We start from the raw sequence: 15,178 nt of genomic DNA, 5'->3' as shown, positions 1-15,178 counted from the left end.
CATTTTTGTATTTCACAATGTTATACACAGTATCAACACAGTATAATGTTATCAGCACAGTAAAGTGTTCACAATATGTATTTTTGTAGTATTATGATTGGAGTGTCTAATGCAGCTGTTTTTTTTAAATGATTGGATAAGTATTAGGTAATGGTGATATTAAACATATTTACCCAAATGCTTATGTTAATTTAAGTTATATCCTATTTTATATTATTGTTTTGTTCGGTAGATATGACATAACATTATCCAGATATTTCTGTTCCCATCGTCCATTCCAACTGAACTATTCAGAGGCCTCAGTAGTTATCTACAACAATGTTTTTGTGCAGCCGTTTCCGTTCAGGTCTTTTCCTTCTGTGGCATGAAATGGCTTTGTTTCCAGTCTTCATAATTGAATTCATGACCACTGGAATGGAGACCACCCCCCCCAGTTCTTGACTTCTATGCAGGCTCAGAATTCAGCATTCAGCAGTGGGTCCACTGTGGCTCAGAGACCATATCAATATACTGTTATAGCTTTTTCTTTAATATGGGAAGCTACAGAAGTTCAGGCTCCTCCGTCGCTCTCACATGCTGTTTTGACAGTTATTTATTTTTCACGGGGGTTTCTGTTTAGCCCCTGGACCACCGTTTAAACAGCAGACAGCTGTCACTCTCTCCAGACCGGGCAGACCTAATTGGTTGGATTCCTGCTCTGATGAAGGACCTAGATGGCATGATAGGCAGTCGGCCTATTAGCCCTAATCTGAGCTGAAGCTGCCTAGCAGAACAAACAGCTTGCAGAGTTAGTGGGCCGCTCAGCCTTTGTTGAATTTAGCACTCCCAGAGTGTAGAGCAGACTTCATCATCATATTTGGACTGCTTTGTAAAACAAGCTCCAAGCTTCTGCCTCGAGTTTGAACAAAATCGTTGTTTATCTTTCGTTTAGCAAGTTCTGGTCTTTCGGAGTTCTCGGCGTCAGCTTTGTTAAACAGAAAGTCAATCACCTTGAGCTTGCTGTAGCTACTGTGGTGTTTGAATTGGGGCAAGGTAGTGTTACAGGTGAGCGGGTTCTTCTAGACTGGGCTCTTCGCATCTGTTTCCTGGGGTTGAGTCTGTGAAAGCAGCCTTTTTTTCTCCTACGTTTCATTGTATCACCTGCTTGCGGTTGGCTCAGCATGCATTACAATGTGCACTTACAGTGTAAAGGTTGGCTTTTGACATTTTGATAATTGGAAAGGCCCAACTTGTTTCCTTGCTTGAGAGCTTCTCAGTTGTTTAATGAAGACATCACTAAACAGTGAACAGTATAGTTGTGTATTAGATTTATTAGAAGTGTATATAAATATAAATGCATGCTTTTAATTGATCAATTGTCCTCTGTTAGAAGTGTTAGTTTCCGATCCTTTGTTTTTACCACAGTTTTTTTTTCTTTCTAAAATGCTGTGCTCTTGCAGCCATTAAGCCATGAGCATGTGAAGTGATATTTACATGAAGTGAATTCTCAGCATATCATGTTTTCAGTGTTTCTGGTGGAATTTGGTAAAAATACCATTTTTTTCATATTGCATCATATAACAAACATCTTTCCCTTTCAGTGGCAGTTTTTCCAAATATCTTGTCGCTGCAATTCAGTGTGTTGCATTCTTTTTTTGATTAATCAAATGTTCTTTTTTTTAATGATATTTTTGTCCAAAACCGAACCAAATTAACTATTTGGCAGAATGGTTTTTAACTTTTCATATTTTTTGCCACTGCTTTCACAACTACAGGATTTGATTGTTTCATTAAAACACTAAATAATTAGATAATTTAATAATAATTAGATTATTTAGATTTAGGTTAGATTATTTAAGTTTAGATTATTCTACCAAAAGGACACCAAAAGTGGGATCTGAACACAGGTTACAGCTACCGGTTAAAAATAAATACTGTGTTTTTAAAAATCAATACAATATTATATATCATATGATTTGGGTGTATGTGTTTTCTTACACTCACTCAAACATTATTTTTTTCTTCTAAGACTGATGCAGCACCAATAAGATGAGACTGTCCACATTTGTCCACAATCAAAATTCCACATATAGAGCTTGAAAGACACAGTTTTGTGAAAGCTTGTGTCTGTATGCTGGGTACTGCTTTGATGGTTATGTAAATGTGAAGGATTTCTGCAGAGCTTGAAATTGTTTGCTGACAATTCATTGAAAATATAGCGTATACCTCCACTATTGCAGTCATATAATAATAATGCTTCATAATGTGTTTGGGCATGACCCCCTGTACAGGCTAGCTTACATCTGAAATGCCTGGAAGTTTGTACTGTACAAACACATGTACTGCACAAAACCCCGGGCTGAGTTCTGGAAAAAGTCTGGCCACCAGGTTTCCACAAAGTGCTGCGTTCTGACCCGTGTGTTTGCATTGTACATGCAGCTTCTAGAACAGCGCCGTGCTGGAGCAATCTGGATGGAGTGGTATGCTGCCCGCTCTTCAGGCCCAGCTCTGAAAAGAGGCCCAACTGTATACTTTCCCCCCCACACTTAGGCTTATATGGAGAGCAGCCAAATAAATTAAACCCATTCACATTACATAAATAAATATTCAATTGTTATTTTAAATTATGGCTGTGCACCAAATTAATCATAAATTAAACATTTCTGAAAAAGTTCCATGAGGGTTGTAACTTCTGGTCCATTTGCCAACATAAAATACTATTAAAAGTATTTATTTATATATTTTAAAGTAGACTGGTATTGGTGTTTCTTAAGCCCTTTGACTTGTGGTGAACATTTTCCTTGCATAATCTAATTTAAAAAGTCTTAGCGTTCTGTTCTTGGCTGAAATGTAAAACCTGATGTGGTCTTCTGGTGTTGTATATTTTGTGGATTTTAAAATACTTTCCTGCTCATTTGGTTTGGGTTCTGTTTCTGTAAAACAGTCATATTTCACCTTTTACTGCAATTTTTTTATCTTTTAACAGCTTGCATTAAGTTTTGAGAAGGTTCATTGTGCCCGTCACAATAACTATTTTTTGGGGAGATATATTGTCCAAAAAAGAAATGCAAAAAATGAAAGCACCATTTTGAGACACTAAGAGTTGGATAATATAATGTATCTTAAAGTAGTAATGCAGTTTCACTATTTTAAAAAGCATTGTACTTTTAATTGATAATTGTTTGGGATATGTATGATCATTTGTAGTGCTTGTTAAAAGTTTGCTGCATAATTTAAATGCAGTTCTTAAAAAATAAAACACATACACACACCTATTAGCCAAAGTAGCATGTCTTTACCTGACCCAGTCTGCTCCGTCTTTGTCGTTGCTGTTACTGATGCATTGGTCATTCATTGCAGTATTGTCAAGAATATTGCTTATGTTCACATGTAACTATACGTGCAAGTTAACACAATAGGCAATGTTGAGGTCAGCAAAAGTGACTAAGGCAATATCCATATATTAAAGATAAGTCAATAACGTAATTATCATGACAAGTTCAGACCCTAGGAGGTATTTAATAGTGGATCCCTTAGCAAGATTGGCTCAGGCCTACCTTGGAGCATGTTACCACAGCTTTGTGTGCATTGAAACTGCTTAGCCAGTTACAGGAGTTGGTCGACCCCACCAGTGAAACCGTGATCTTAAGGCTTACCCTGAAGAGTCGAATTTCCTGTTACCGTAAATGAAAAAGGAGCTGCCTCTCAGTTATTTAGAGCCCCTGATCCGCTGGAATCGGCTGTGTTTGGTTTTAATTTCACACCGTAGCTCAGAAAGCATCGCGTCTGGTGTTTGTGTTACTGTGAAGCTGTGCTTCCTCTACTTTCAGTTTAAATCATATCATATGGTTAATTAACAGCCTTGTAGAAATGAATCTGAAGGCAGGGGTTGAACTGTGCTGATTTTGGAACATTTTACTGATTATAGTTGATTACAGAGGAATTTAATAAAAATGTGCTGTATTTTCTGGGTGGAAAACTGATTATGTTTGTAATAATAAGGAAAAGAGCTTCTCATATTCGATACTGTCAGTAGGGACATCCTGTTATAGTTAAAGTGCTCCCTGATTTGATGTGTATGTTAACCGACACCATCTCATTTGTGTATTTCTTTATTAAACTTCACGTTTTTGGTGTAATGTGATATTCTGGACTGGTTTGATGATAATGGCCATTGAATGTTCAATTTTATCGCTGTTAAGAAGGTGATCACTAAATATAATTGCAATAATTTGGACATTTGCAAGATTTCTACAAATGTACTTCATTTTAAATATGTAATTGTGAAAATATGCAAAGTTTTATTTAACGTTGTTTAAGACAGTTGATGCTAGTAATCTCACATAAAATGAAAATGAAACACGAAATCGGTAAATGTATCTTAAGGTCCAGTCACGTGTTAATCAGTATTTCTGGCTACAAATACACCATGAATACATCATGAACATGAAAGAACACTCCATGCACCTTAGTTAAATCCATTATTTAAAAGAAATAAGGCCAGTGTAATCTGTCGAGGCTGTCTTCACAAACTGAGTGAGCGTGCAAGAAGGAGGCTAGTGAAGAAAGCTCCAAAGACACCTATCACTATTCTTAAAAAGTCAAATTGATGCTCCCACCCCCATGCTTCACAGTGGACATAGAAGTTTGTTGTGATGTGCAGTGTTTGCTGTATAGCAGTATGAGTATTTATATGAAGATCCAAATTCTCAGTTTTGTTCTCATCAGACCAAAGTTTCTTCTTGAATTTAATACGCTTTAGTTTTGCACTGGAGCGACCCCATGTCTGAAGCATCAGGAAATGTTTAATTGAGTAGTTCCAAAGGTTTCATAACAAATCTTAACAACTCATAAACAAATAAAATAGTTGAGGTTAAAGATTTATAGCCTTGTTCATTAAAATGTAACTTCGCTGTGGATAATGTTGTTGCACCGTTTGGAAAATCAATGCCAAACCCCACGATTTTCTTCATTTTCACCACCAGGAGCTCCAGGCCTTAGCGAGCTTCATGAGTAGTTTTTGAACTAAAGGTTGCTGAAATTTTCCACTGTGGAGCAGGGGCCGTGGACGTGGAAAAGTTTCTGCTGGGTTGTGGAAGGGAAGTCTGAATAACTGCTCTCTGCTGTAAGAGATTAGATAAGCTGTGTTTGGGTGGGATTTGTTTACAGAGAGCACAGTGACTGGATAGTGGTGTACAGGCAGAGCCTGGAGGGAAAACCCAGTGACCCGTGTCAGTTCGGCCCCTCTCTCTTTCCCTCTCTCTCTCTCTCTTGCTTACTCTTGTCTCTGTTGCTGTGTTAATGAAAGGCCTTAACACTGGCTGCCCCTCCACACCCAGACACACATGTACGCATGCTCCCTTGGCAGGCACGTGTGGATCATTAGCTCTAACTGCATGCTCAAACTTGGAGCTCTGTGTGAATTTGAGCTCCTGCCAGAAAGCTGCATTCTGTTCTCTAGTACTGAATGTCCTCTCCTGCTCCGTGCGCAGCGGGAGAAGTGGAAATCCTGGAGTTTGAGGCTGGCGCTCTTGTTTGTGGATGAGGGATGTGTGGAACAGTCTCATGTCTACAGTTTGTCAGTATTGGAATTGAGTTCTATATGGGGTAGGGGTGTAATGATTCACCCATTACACCCATTTTTCCTGATTCATTGAACTGGACTCAATAGTATTAATGAGTAGAGAGAGATCAATTTTGATTGCCAATCGTCTTTCAGCTCGATAGGCCAATCACTGAGACCGATTCAAGGGTGGGGCTAGACGCCACATTTTCCTTGCCAAGCAAACTTGGTAACACATAGTTGTGCAAGGTTTTTATAATGTACTTTGTATATATTTGTATATATTCCCCTGAGAGCTGTGAATTCACACACAGAACTGCACTGGGGAGTGTGTACACACAACCAAAATATGGCCTAATAATCTTGCGCTAAAACTCCATTATTATGAGTATGATTTCTTTAGCTTTCAGAATGTTGATGTACTTTTGATCTGCCCTGTTTTCTGTTTTGGGTAGATAGCAGTGTAAGCTCTGCTGTGTTGCTGTACTAATATCTACTTACTTTGTGGGCTGAAATATGCACTCTTAAAAGGGCAATCCAGTTAGTGAGGTTAAAAGTTTTTCTATTTCCTCCCTAAAATGCCCATTTCTTACATAAGTGTCTGAAGCCATGTGCCCAGAAGATCTATCTGACTAGGAGTCCCTACAAAGAGCCTCTCACTGAGATTCTATAAACCTATAAAACTTCCAAATATGAGCTGACCGGCTTGCAGAATCAGCTAAATTTTGAAAAATATTGATAGCAAGTCTGATAGCATATTTTGGCCGAAGTTTAGCAGATACTGATGCGTAGCCAATAAATCTTTTGAATCTTATTTTTGATATTTTGAACTCAGAATAAAGAAAAATATTGGGTGGCCCTTTCCAATTTTTGGATGATTAGCTGAAACTAATAACTTAAACTAAAGCTGAGAGGTGGGAGGAATGTGACTCATGACTTGACCCTGCTGGAGCAGGTTGTTTGGTTCTGGTTGCTTGCAAACACTGGTGTTAAAAATGCAGCTGCAGTAGAGGTTATTAAGAACACATGGTGATGTTTGGATGCATTGTTACACCTCTAGTTTTGTCCCCGTATTATTTTTAGTAACTACTGTGAAATAGCTCTGTACAACATGTAAAGAACAGCTCATTGCGTTATTGTTGCTACATAGTGGCATTGCGATATGCCTGCTTGCAATGTTTTGCAAACACATGGGTGAACTCATGATACATGATTATTGAACACTTTGCTACATACTAAAATACAACGTAAATAGTTTTATTCAAATGTAGTTGTATTGCTTAAAATGCAGATGTTTGTTTTAAAATATTTTTATTATAGTCCAGTATTGAGTATCTTATAAATACATACATAAATGTGCATGATTTTTTTTTATTGTTATTTATTGTTATTTATGTTATTTGTCATTTATTTATTTAAGTAATATTAAGTCTTGCAGGTCAAAGTTGGTCTTGTGTGCTGGCTTTAATGTGCTCCAGCTTACTTAAAATGACAGACTGGGGATTCACTTTGAATGCAGTTTTCGACCAGAGCTGCGCAATATATCGTTTCACAATCGCCATTACAATGTGCACATATGCAGTAGTCATACTGCAGGGTGCAGTGTCCTGTGCAATTTAGATTTTATTAGTGCTTAATACAAAAAGCATAGAATATTATTAAAGACTATTCTCTTTTGTCTTTACTTATTTAATGAGGGGCAGATTTTATGTTAAAAACATTTTTTGGCCTAATAAAAAATTAACTAATAAAAAATGTACTACAGTCTTACATATTAATACCATTACTTGTTAGATCATTTTAATTCTGCAATTATTTTTTAAATGGATGTGTAACTGGGCAGAGAATCTAATCGTACTTTGCATGACATTTCGAATGGTTTTCTCTCTCTCTCTCTCTCTCTCTCTCTCTCGGTGGAAAAACAGTGCAAAATCTATTTAGAGGAAACATTGATGTTAATATATCGATTATTATGTCAACTTGCAAATTTGGTGCACATCTAGACTTTATACAAATATCACTACCTCTAGAACTACTTCATCACCCGAGGTCAGTGAGGATAATTAAAACACGCAATAAACAGAAATCCTGTTTGCCAGCTGTCAGTTTTATATTTATGCCTTCTGTAATATTAGTATTGCACAGTATTGACCATTTTTGTGATCATTATTAACCAATGATGTATTGTGTAGTCTTAACTGTAACACACAGCTGTACTCGCATCTTATTTATTTATTTATTTTGACAGACTCCTCTAGACAGTGCCTGCCCAGCTGTAACCTCATCCCCGGCTGCATGCTCTGGGTTTTGTGCATGACGTGCTGTAGGTTTTCCCCTTGCGCAGCTGCAAGTTCTGAGAGGTTACGTTATGTTCGGGGATTGCCGTCACTGTGGGGGCACAGGCAGCCTGGCCTCTAAAGTTTCATTTTCTAATGCAGGGAGATAGTTGGTGTTACCTCCCTCTGGTCTTACCGCTCAGGAAATAGCCATTGTAGGACAAGGGGTCAGACATAGTGGAGATCAGTTAGAAAAACAAACTGGGTTTGCTTGCTTCATCCCTGAAACCTGCTTTGTGAAGCAACCAAATAACGGCTGTGTAATGGCAAGGATCTGGTGAAACGATGGGTATCACGATACTGGGATTTTAGGTCAATATTTATTGCAATCCTGTAGGCTAGCTTCTTGTGTTTGAATATGTTTAGGTAGATTATATTAAATTAATATCATGATATACATTTTATAAATGTGAACTTTAATAATTTGTATTACAGCTTAGGTGAAATGGCCCTAAAATAATATCATGATATTTCATGGTATTTTTTGCAATAACAATATTCTTGGCGATATGACAAAACACTTGCAAAAATGATTTCAAAAATGATTTCAAGAATACACTACTGCAACAAAATGAAAATTACATTTTATTATTGCATACAATGTATGACACACCCCTGAGATATAAAAAAAAAACAATAATTTTGTCAGATTTGTAACAGAAGCCAATGATCCAGAATGTCATGATACTAATAATGCACTCCATATATCTCCATATATCCAGGATTAAAGTTAAATAAATGATACTGGACCGATATAATCTGACTCTAGTAAATATATAATAGTGTAAATGTTTCTTTTGCTAAAAACAGTAAAAAAGTAGTATACTTTTTATAATTAAGGTGGGTAATATGACACGATATTTTAAGGTATAATATTCAGAATATTCAGAAATGTTGACGATATTATCGCATACGATATGATATAGCACACAGCTATTACAGATTTTATATTTGCATAAAGCTGACCTTTAATCCAGTCAGAACAGTGGAATCTGAAAACACTGCTGTACTATACTGGTATCTAGCAGTAAGGAAATAAATAGGAATTTAATATAACAAGCTAGTTTATCAATTATGATGATCAACTATTCAGAACAATAATCAAGAAAATATAATTGTTAGGTGCAACCATAAATATAACACAACAGACTAAAGCACTGTCTGCCACAAGTCTTTAAATGACTAAAAAAAATCTGAATTGTTTTTCTTAGAATTTTTAAACAGTATTGCACATTATAAATATTATGATTAATATTGAAGTAGTAATATAACATAATATTTTGTATATTACTGTAGTTTGATATTTCAGCATTTTATTACACCCTTAACTCTGATAGCGAACAGTGTTTTGTTTAGCACAGATGGTGTTACATGTACATGTAGCTCTTTAATGTTATTTTATGAGAAGCGGTTATTAATATTGCTGTGCTCTTAGGCATGAACGTAATCATGATCAAGATATTGGTATAATGTGTCTTGTAGGTGATTATGTAACGTATCTTGATGCAGGCCACTGTATTGGAGGTACAGTTCAGGGGAAATCCACTTCACCTATTCTATGTCTTGTGTGTTAGATTTTTTTTTCTTTACAGTTCCTCTCCCTTTTTTATGTATTTAAAAAAATACAACTTCCTACTTGATTGCTGGGAAATTATGTCCCGAGTTTCTGTAGAAGTGCAAACCCTTACTGTGGACTTTGTCTTGAGTTTCAGTTATATGATCTTCAGTGTGAATATAATGTTTTCCCTTCTACTGCTATATGGATATGAAAGCAGGCTTATGCAAATGATGTATGAGGGGGGGTTCGTGTGGTTCTGCATGTTGTCTATCGGCGGCTAATAAATTACACTCACTCCAGTGTCACTTCCCTTACTGAGTAGCTTTTTGCATATTCCACCTGACTAGCTGTTAACATTTATACCGAATTTGTTTCCATGCCTGTCCATCCTTTGAATTTAGCCCTCTAAACACTTTTGTCCTACTTTTCTCTACAATTGTCTTACCATGACTCCGAAACTTGATGCTACTTGCAGCTTTTTTCCAGTAGTTTAACACCATAACATACATTTTCCTGTGGAAGAGACCTATGTGGTTAGGGCAGTGCCCAAATTAGCTCTTTGACTACCACGTAACTCAAATGACTGTGCTATTTGGGGGTATGCTTTGGAAACTCAAACCCTCCATGATGGTTCTCAGAAACAGATGGGTATGGCCAGCGCCTGTCTGCATGCTTTCATTCAAGTATAGCAATCTGTAGTCTCTGATGAATTCAATTAGAATGCACAATGGATCTTGTATTTTTGGCATCGCCACAAACTACTTTGAAGGGAGCAATTTTAGCCTGACTGTGTGAAGTGGCTGAGCTAAATTTAAGAATGAGTTGCTACCTTAAAAAAAAAAAAAAAAAAACACAAGCAAAGTTTTGGGATTTTGTCCTTCAGTAGTGTTCCATTTGGTCCAGAGCTCAAAGTTGCACAACATGGAATATGACAAATCAAGCAATCAGCTAACTATTGGTTTTCAGTACAGGGGTTTAAGATACATATAACAATGTCATGTTTGAACACGGTGCAAACATAACCTGCTTGTATTTCAGTTAAGTCTCCGCTGCCACATAAAAAGAGTTCTTTCTGACAGAAGCAAATCTGTCTACTGAGATTCCTTCAGGCTGCTTTTATATGTAAAGGTGTACAATCTTGATTATCCCATTTTGAAATTCACATTAAAGCAGTAATTTGATTAATAAAATTGATTTTGAGTAACCTATCAGCCTTAGGTTAAGCTCATGTATCATTCAACATTGTTGAGCTTTGGGTTAACTTCCTGTGGTTCACAGTAGGACGTAAGTTTCTGTATAGGGTTCTATATGCCTATGGATTGTTGGGTTAAGTTGTTGGGTATTGTGCTTAGATCATCTGTTCCCTTTATTTGTTGAATTAATTTCCTGTATCCCATGTCATTGTTGACTTTTGGGTTAAGTTCCTTCCTCCTTCATTGTTATTGGGGTTTAGTTCCTCTATTCCCAATGGTTGTGGGGTTAGTTTCCTATATCCAGCAGCGTTGTTGAGCATTGGGTTAAGTTCCTGTATTGTTTAGTGTTGTTTAACATTTAGTTTCTCCATTCCTCATGGAGTTCTTGAGTTAACTTTCTGTGTCCTGTAGTTTTGTTGGGTGCTTGGTTAAGTGTTTGTATGCTTTAGCATTATTGGGTTAATTTCCTGTATTTTCCAGGGTTGTTGGGTTAATTTCCTGTATTTCTCAGTTGAACTTAACTTTCTGTATATCGTTCTATTTTACTAAGAATTGTTGGGTTAAGTTCCTGTATTGCCCAACGTAGATGGGAATTGTGCTTTAAACATTGCTTGGTATTCCTGTATCCTGAAACCATGTTGGATATTTTTTTCAGTTTCTGAATTCTGTTGGAATTTTTGGGTTAAGCATTATTGGTTGCTGAGTTAAGTTATTGCATCCTGCAGTTTTGTTTAGTAATGGCTATTTAGTGTGTTTCAAGTGGCCTGGGATAAGTCACTCTCTTGCTGTCTCAGTTGGTATTTGCTTTGAGCTTAAGCCACTGTACTCCCTGCAGTGCCAGTTGGTGTTGGACTGAGTCCTCTGTACTCTGCCATCTGAGCTGGGAGTAGAGTTTAGGCAGGTTTAATCCCTGGTTTAATCCCCGAGAGCTGCACTGCAAATCTGCATGTCAGACCCTCTGTCTGTTTTGTCCCTGCTTCATTCTTACTCGAGGGGCTGTTGGCTGCTAAGCTCTGCTGTCATCATGGCGCAGAATAGCTCCTGATGTGAACCAGGCTTTCAGGAGATCTGGGGTCAGAAATAGAACGAGGGTCAGGGGTCTGCTTGCAGGCTGCTGGAAGAAGTCCATTCTAAATTTGTTTGGCAACTGTTTGGGGTAGTTAGACGGGAACGCCCGTGAATGCTTAAAAATGCTGCACTGACCTAGGGATGTTTATGTGGAACCTACTACGTTAAATGTGGATGTGATTTCTGCCAGAGTAGCATGTTTGTTTACATGGTCAGTTGTAGCCAGACACTGCCAGTCATGATCATTACCACCAACTGCATTTGCGTTTACTTTGGGTGGTTATGCATGCTGTAATGTTTTTCCAGTACACATGTGACGCTGTGGAGCGAGAAAAGTTAAAACCCTACACTTTCAATTTGAACTTTATCATAAAGGCTCTAGCCAGTGTTGTCTCACCCACAAGATAACACCTAACAACTTGTAAAACGTTTGGCATTTCCAGAGCATCCCCTGAGGTAGCACTTTACATTATCACACTTTGTGTTGTTGCTGAATTTCATGTTTATGCTGTTGAGTCTGTATGTTGTTAAGAACAGCTTTATAGAGAATTGGAATTTTTTGCTCTTGAGCTCCCCCTACACTTAGGAGATTTTAAGAAATTTAAGGAGACAATTTAAAATATCTATCTATTGAAATGCATTTAACTATATCAATAAATCTGTGTTGCATCCTCTTTTGGTAAGGACTTTTAAATAGCAGTTTACACTTAAAACCTCTTGATTATTGTGGTGAGACGCTGATGTTCAGAATCCTTTGGCGCCATGACTTAATGTTTTGCTTCTTGTCCTTGAGTTGAATGTGATCCAAACTAAGCACTAAAATGACAGAGCGGTGTCACACACTGCCTCTCATCACCCCCGCTATGGCCTTCAGTGGCTACATCATCGCATGTAAGATCGTTTGTCGCTAGGCAGCCGGCATTTTTCCTCCCGTTGTCATGACAGCAGATGTGTTGCCATGACGTCAGAAGTCCTGCCTCAGCTGCAAACATATTTTGTCTGTGTTTGTAAGCACAGGAAGACACTCAACAGTATTGACTTCAACAGAAAAGGCTAGAGAATAAGCCACTAGAAGAGTGAAGAGAGTCTGAGCTTGTGTCCAGGTGTGAAAAACTGTCATGAACTTCATTTCACACCTACTTTTTGCATACATATTTTTTGTCTATACTTATTTTTAACTGTCATGATGGAGAACTGGATTCTTGCACAGTTTGGTACTTTTCTCGTTCTGATTCAACTAACCTGTTGATTACCAGGTTAGTAAGTCTGTTAGAGCAGGGAAATCAGCAATACCAATTGATACCACAATACATTGTAAGTGCTTTGCTCTTCATAAAGTGCTAGGATTGTGATTGCTGCCCCGCTTGTTTTAAGTAATGGCTATTTAACTCACTCTTTGTCTCCAAAATGGTCAAAACGCAAACAGATTTCGTGTATAACCAATAAATTTGAGCTCATTCCATATTTTAAAGTCTTCCTGGAATTAAAATACCATGGGTTGTTGTTTCTGTGTTTCTGATTGATCATGGAAACAGGAGAATGGGTCACTATGACCAGCCCATTAAGCTCAGCTTAGTATTGAGCCGGGGCCTCTAGGGGAGGGTCCGATCAAGTTACTGGTCCAGATATTGGGTTACAGAGGAAAAAAGAAAAGGGCAGAGCTTGCTCCTCTCACACTTTGCTCACACAGTGTTCAAATTTTAGAGTTAAAGTCCAGAAACCAGAGAAATACATAAATAACAAGATGAAATTCTACTTTTTATTTTTTTTTAAAGCTACTGTCAAGTATTAAATTCTGTTAGTTTGATCATTAAAATAACTGATTGCAATTATTGCGTCGTTTTTGTAAAAACACATATTCAATTTTAAAATTTTTAATGAAAAATTTCATTATCAGCTACCAACAAGATTTTTTGAATGTGAAAATTGTTTATGTAGTTCATACAAACAAAGCTTTTTTTTATCAAAATGTTATCTTTCTTGCAACCTTTCAAAAAATACAATTATTCAACCGTGATTGTTTTGTAAAATGTAAGATCTGTGTCAAATTCTAGCCCCGCTGTTAACTACTGTGCATATGTGTGTCCTTTTCTTTACAGGGCTCCAGAGATCATCCTGGGCTTGCCTTTCTGTGAGGCCATAGACATGTGGTCACTAGGCTGCGTCATTGCTGAGCTGTTTCTGGGCTGGCCACTTTACCCCGGCGCACTGGAGTATGACCAGGTAATTCACTAAGCCTAGGTAAAAGGCCACTTACTGATTAAGTCACTGCTGGCCTCGTATTGAGCTGAGGCCAAGTGGCCTTCCTTCGAAACTGGCCTGTTAGAGCTGTTGCTCGGGTAACATGACGTCCTTTGTTGTTTGTTTTCAAGAAAACCTGCTGAATAAACCAGTTTACTTGCTCTTTAAAAAAATCCTTTAAAATGCAAAAAACATGAGAGGTCATTGCTCAAGGTGTGGACCGGAGTATGATTATTCAGTAGTGCCCCAGCCCAAGCTCTGAGTAACAAAGGAAATGGTAATTGTGTGTACATTGTGTGTATATGTGTGTGTGTTGACTGGGTGTAACTATGCAGTGTTGCTGTTTGCAACCCTCTGTTGTTGCTATAACAAAAAAAAAAATGCTGGACATTTTCTGATTAATCATTAAGGCTTTACTTAAAAAGCAATTTCAAACGAGGATAACTAGAGGGTCTTTACTAGGGTGGAAAACATGAATGTTGCTTAACTGTTGCTTAAAAAGTAGTTCAATTTCTGACCCAATGTTTAAATTTAATTTTGATATAATATGACCTAATACTAAGCTACTTAGTCTTTTTACAAATATGCATTTAATCTTTGTTTTGTCAAGGCTAACATTTAGTTAATTTTTTATTCTGTTAGTACTTTAAAAAAATCTCGTAATACCTTTTTTCAATCCATTACTTTTTTTTGTAAAACTGTAAATACTGTTTTTAGAGTAATTCTATTAATACTTTTTAAGTTTTTTTTTATTATTATTATGTTTACTTTCTCCAATGTATGTGTTCACATAATCTATACTTAAACATATATGTATGTGGACGTAACTCTGGCCTGTCCTTTTTGACACATGCACTTAATATGGAGGAGAGCAAAGTGAACAGCTTATATGAAAGAAAAATTATTTTGGCAATCTTTCTTTGAAATAATTGCTCATAAATTGTAATTAAGGTTAAATGTTTATTTAATTATGATATTATAGCACTAAATATAGCATTAATGCTAAAAAATCGCCCACTCTTAGTTATGGAAACTGTGACCTGTTTGGAGGCTCTGGGAAAGCCTGTGTTAGCAGCACCGGATCTGGCTGTGTGTGGCGTTACAGGGTCGTGCTCTGCTGACAGTAAAGCTTCAGGCTGCGTCGCTGTGCCAGACCTGGGTCCGATTCCACTCCACGCAGCAGATTGTATTTATAACCAAAAGCCACATTCACCCCCCTCCATATACACACACACACACA

The 15,178-nt window shown here is 37.3% G+C and overlaps 1 protein-coding gene and 1 long non-coding RNA gene across 5 annotated transcripts in view; one reads left to right on the top strand and one right to left on the bottom strand.

Moving 5' to 3' along the window:
• LOC125804712 (uncharacterized) overlaps positions 1-15,178 on the bottom strand; it is a 162,574-nt gene that overhangs the window by 85,544 nt on the left and 61,852 nt on the right. The gene's annotated exons all lie outside the window — the stretch shown is intronic.
• Positions 1-15,178, top strand: part of hipk3a (homeodomain interacting protein kinase 3a) — a 42,726-nt gene that overhangs the window by 14,872 nt on the left and 12,676 nt on the right. For all 4 annotated transcript variants that reach the window (XM_007228324.4, XM_007228323.4, XM_015601588.3 and 1 more), the window contains exon 3: positions 13,797-13,920. In XM_007228324.4, coding sequence (XP_007228386.3) covers positions 13,797-13,920 — 124 coding nt within the window. The remainder of the gene's footprint in view (positions 1-13,796; positions 13,921-15,178) is intronic.

The sequence above is a fragment of the Astyanax mexicanus genome, chromosome 10 (assembly GCF_023375975.1).
Source record: "Astyanax mexicanus isolate ESR-SI-001 chromosome 10, AstMex3_surface, whole genome shotgun sequence".
Classification (NCBI taxonomy): domain Eukaryota; kingdom Metazoa; phylum Chordata; class Actinopteri; order Characiformes; family Acestrorhamphidae; genus Astyanax; species Astyanax mexicanus.
Note: the sequence above shows the minus strand (reverse complement) of the source record. Positions and strands in the feature narration are given on the sequence as shown.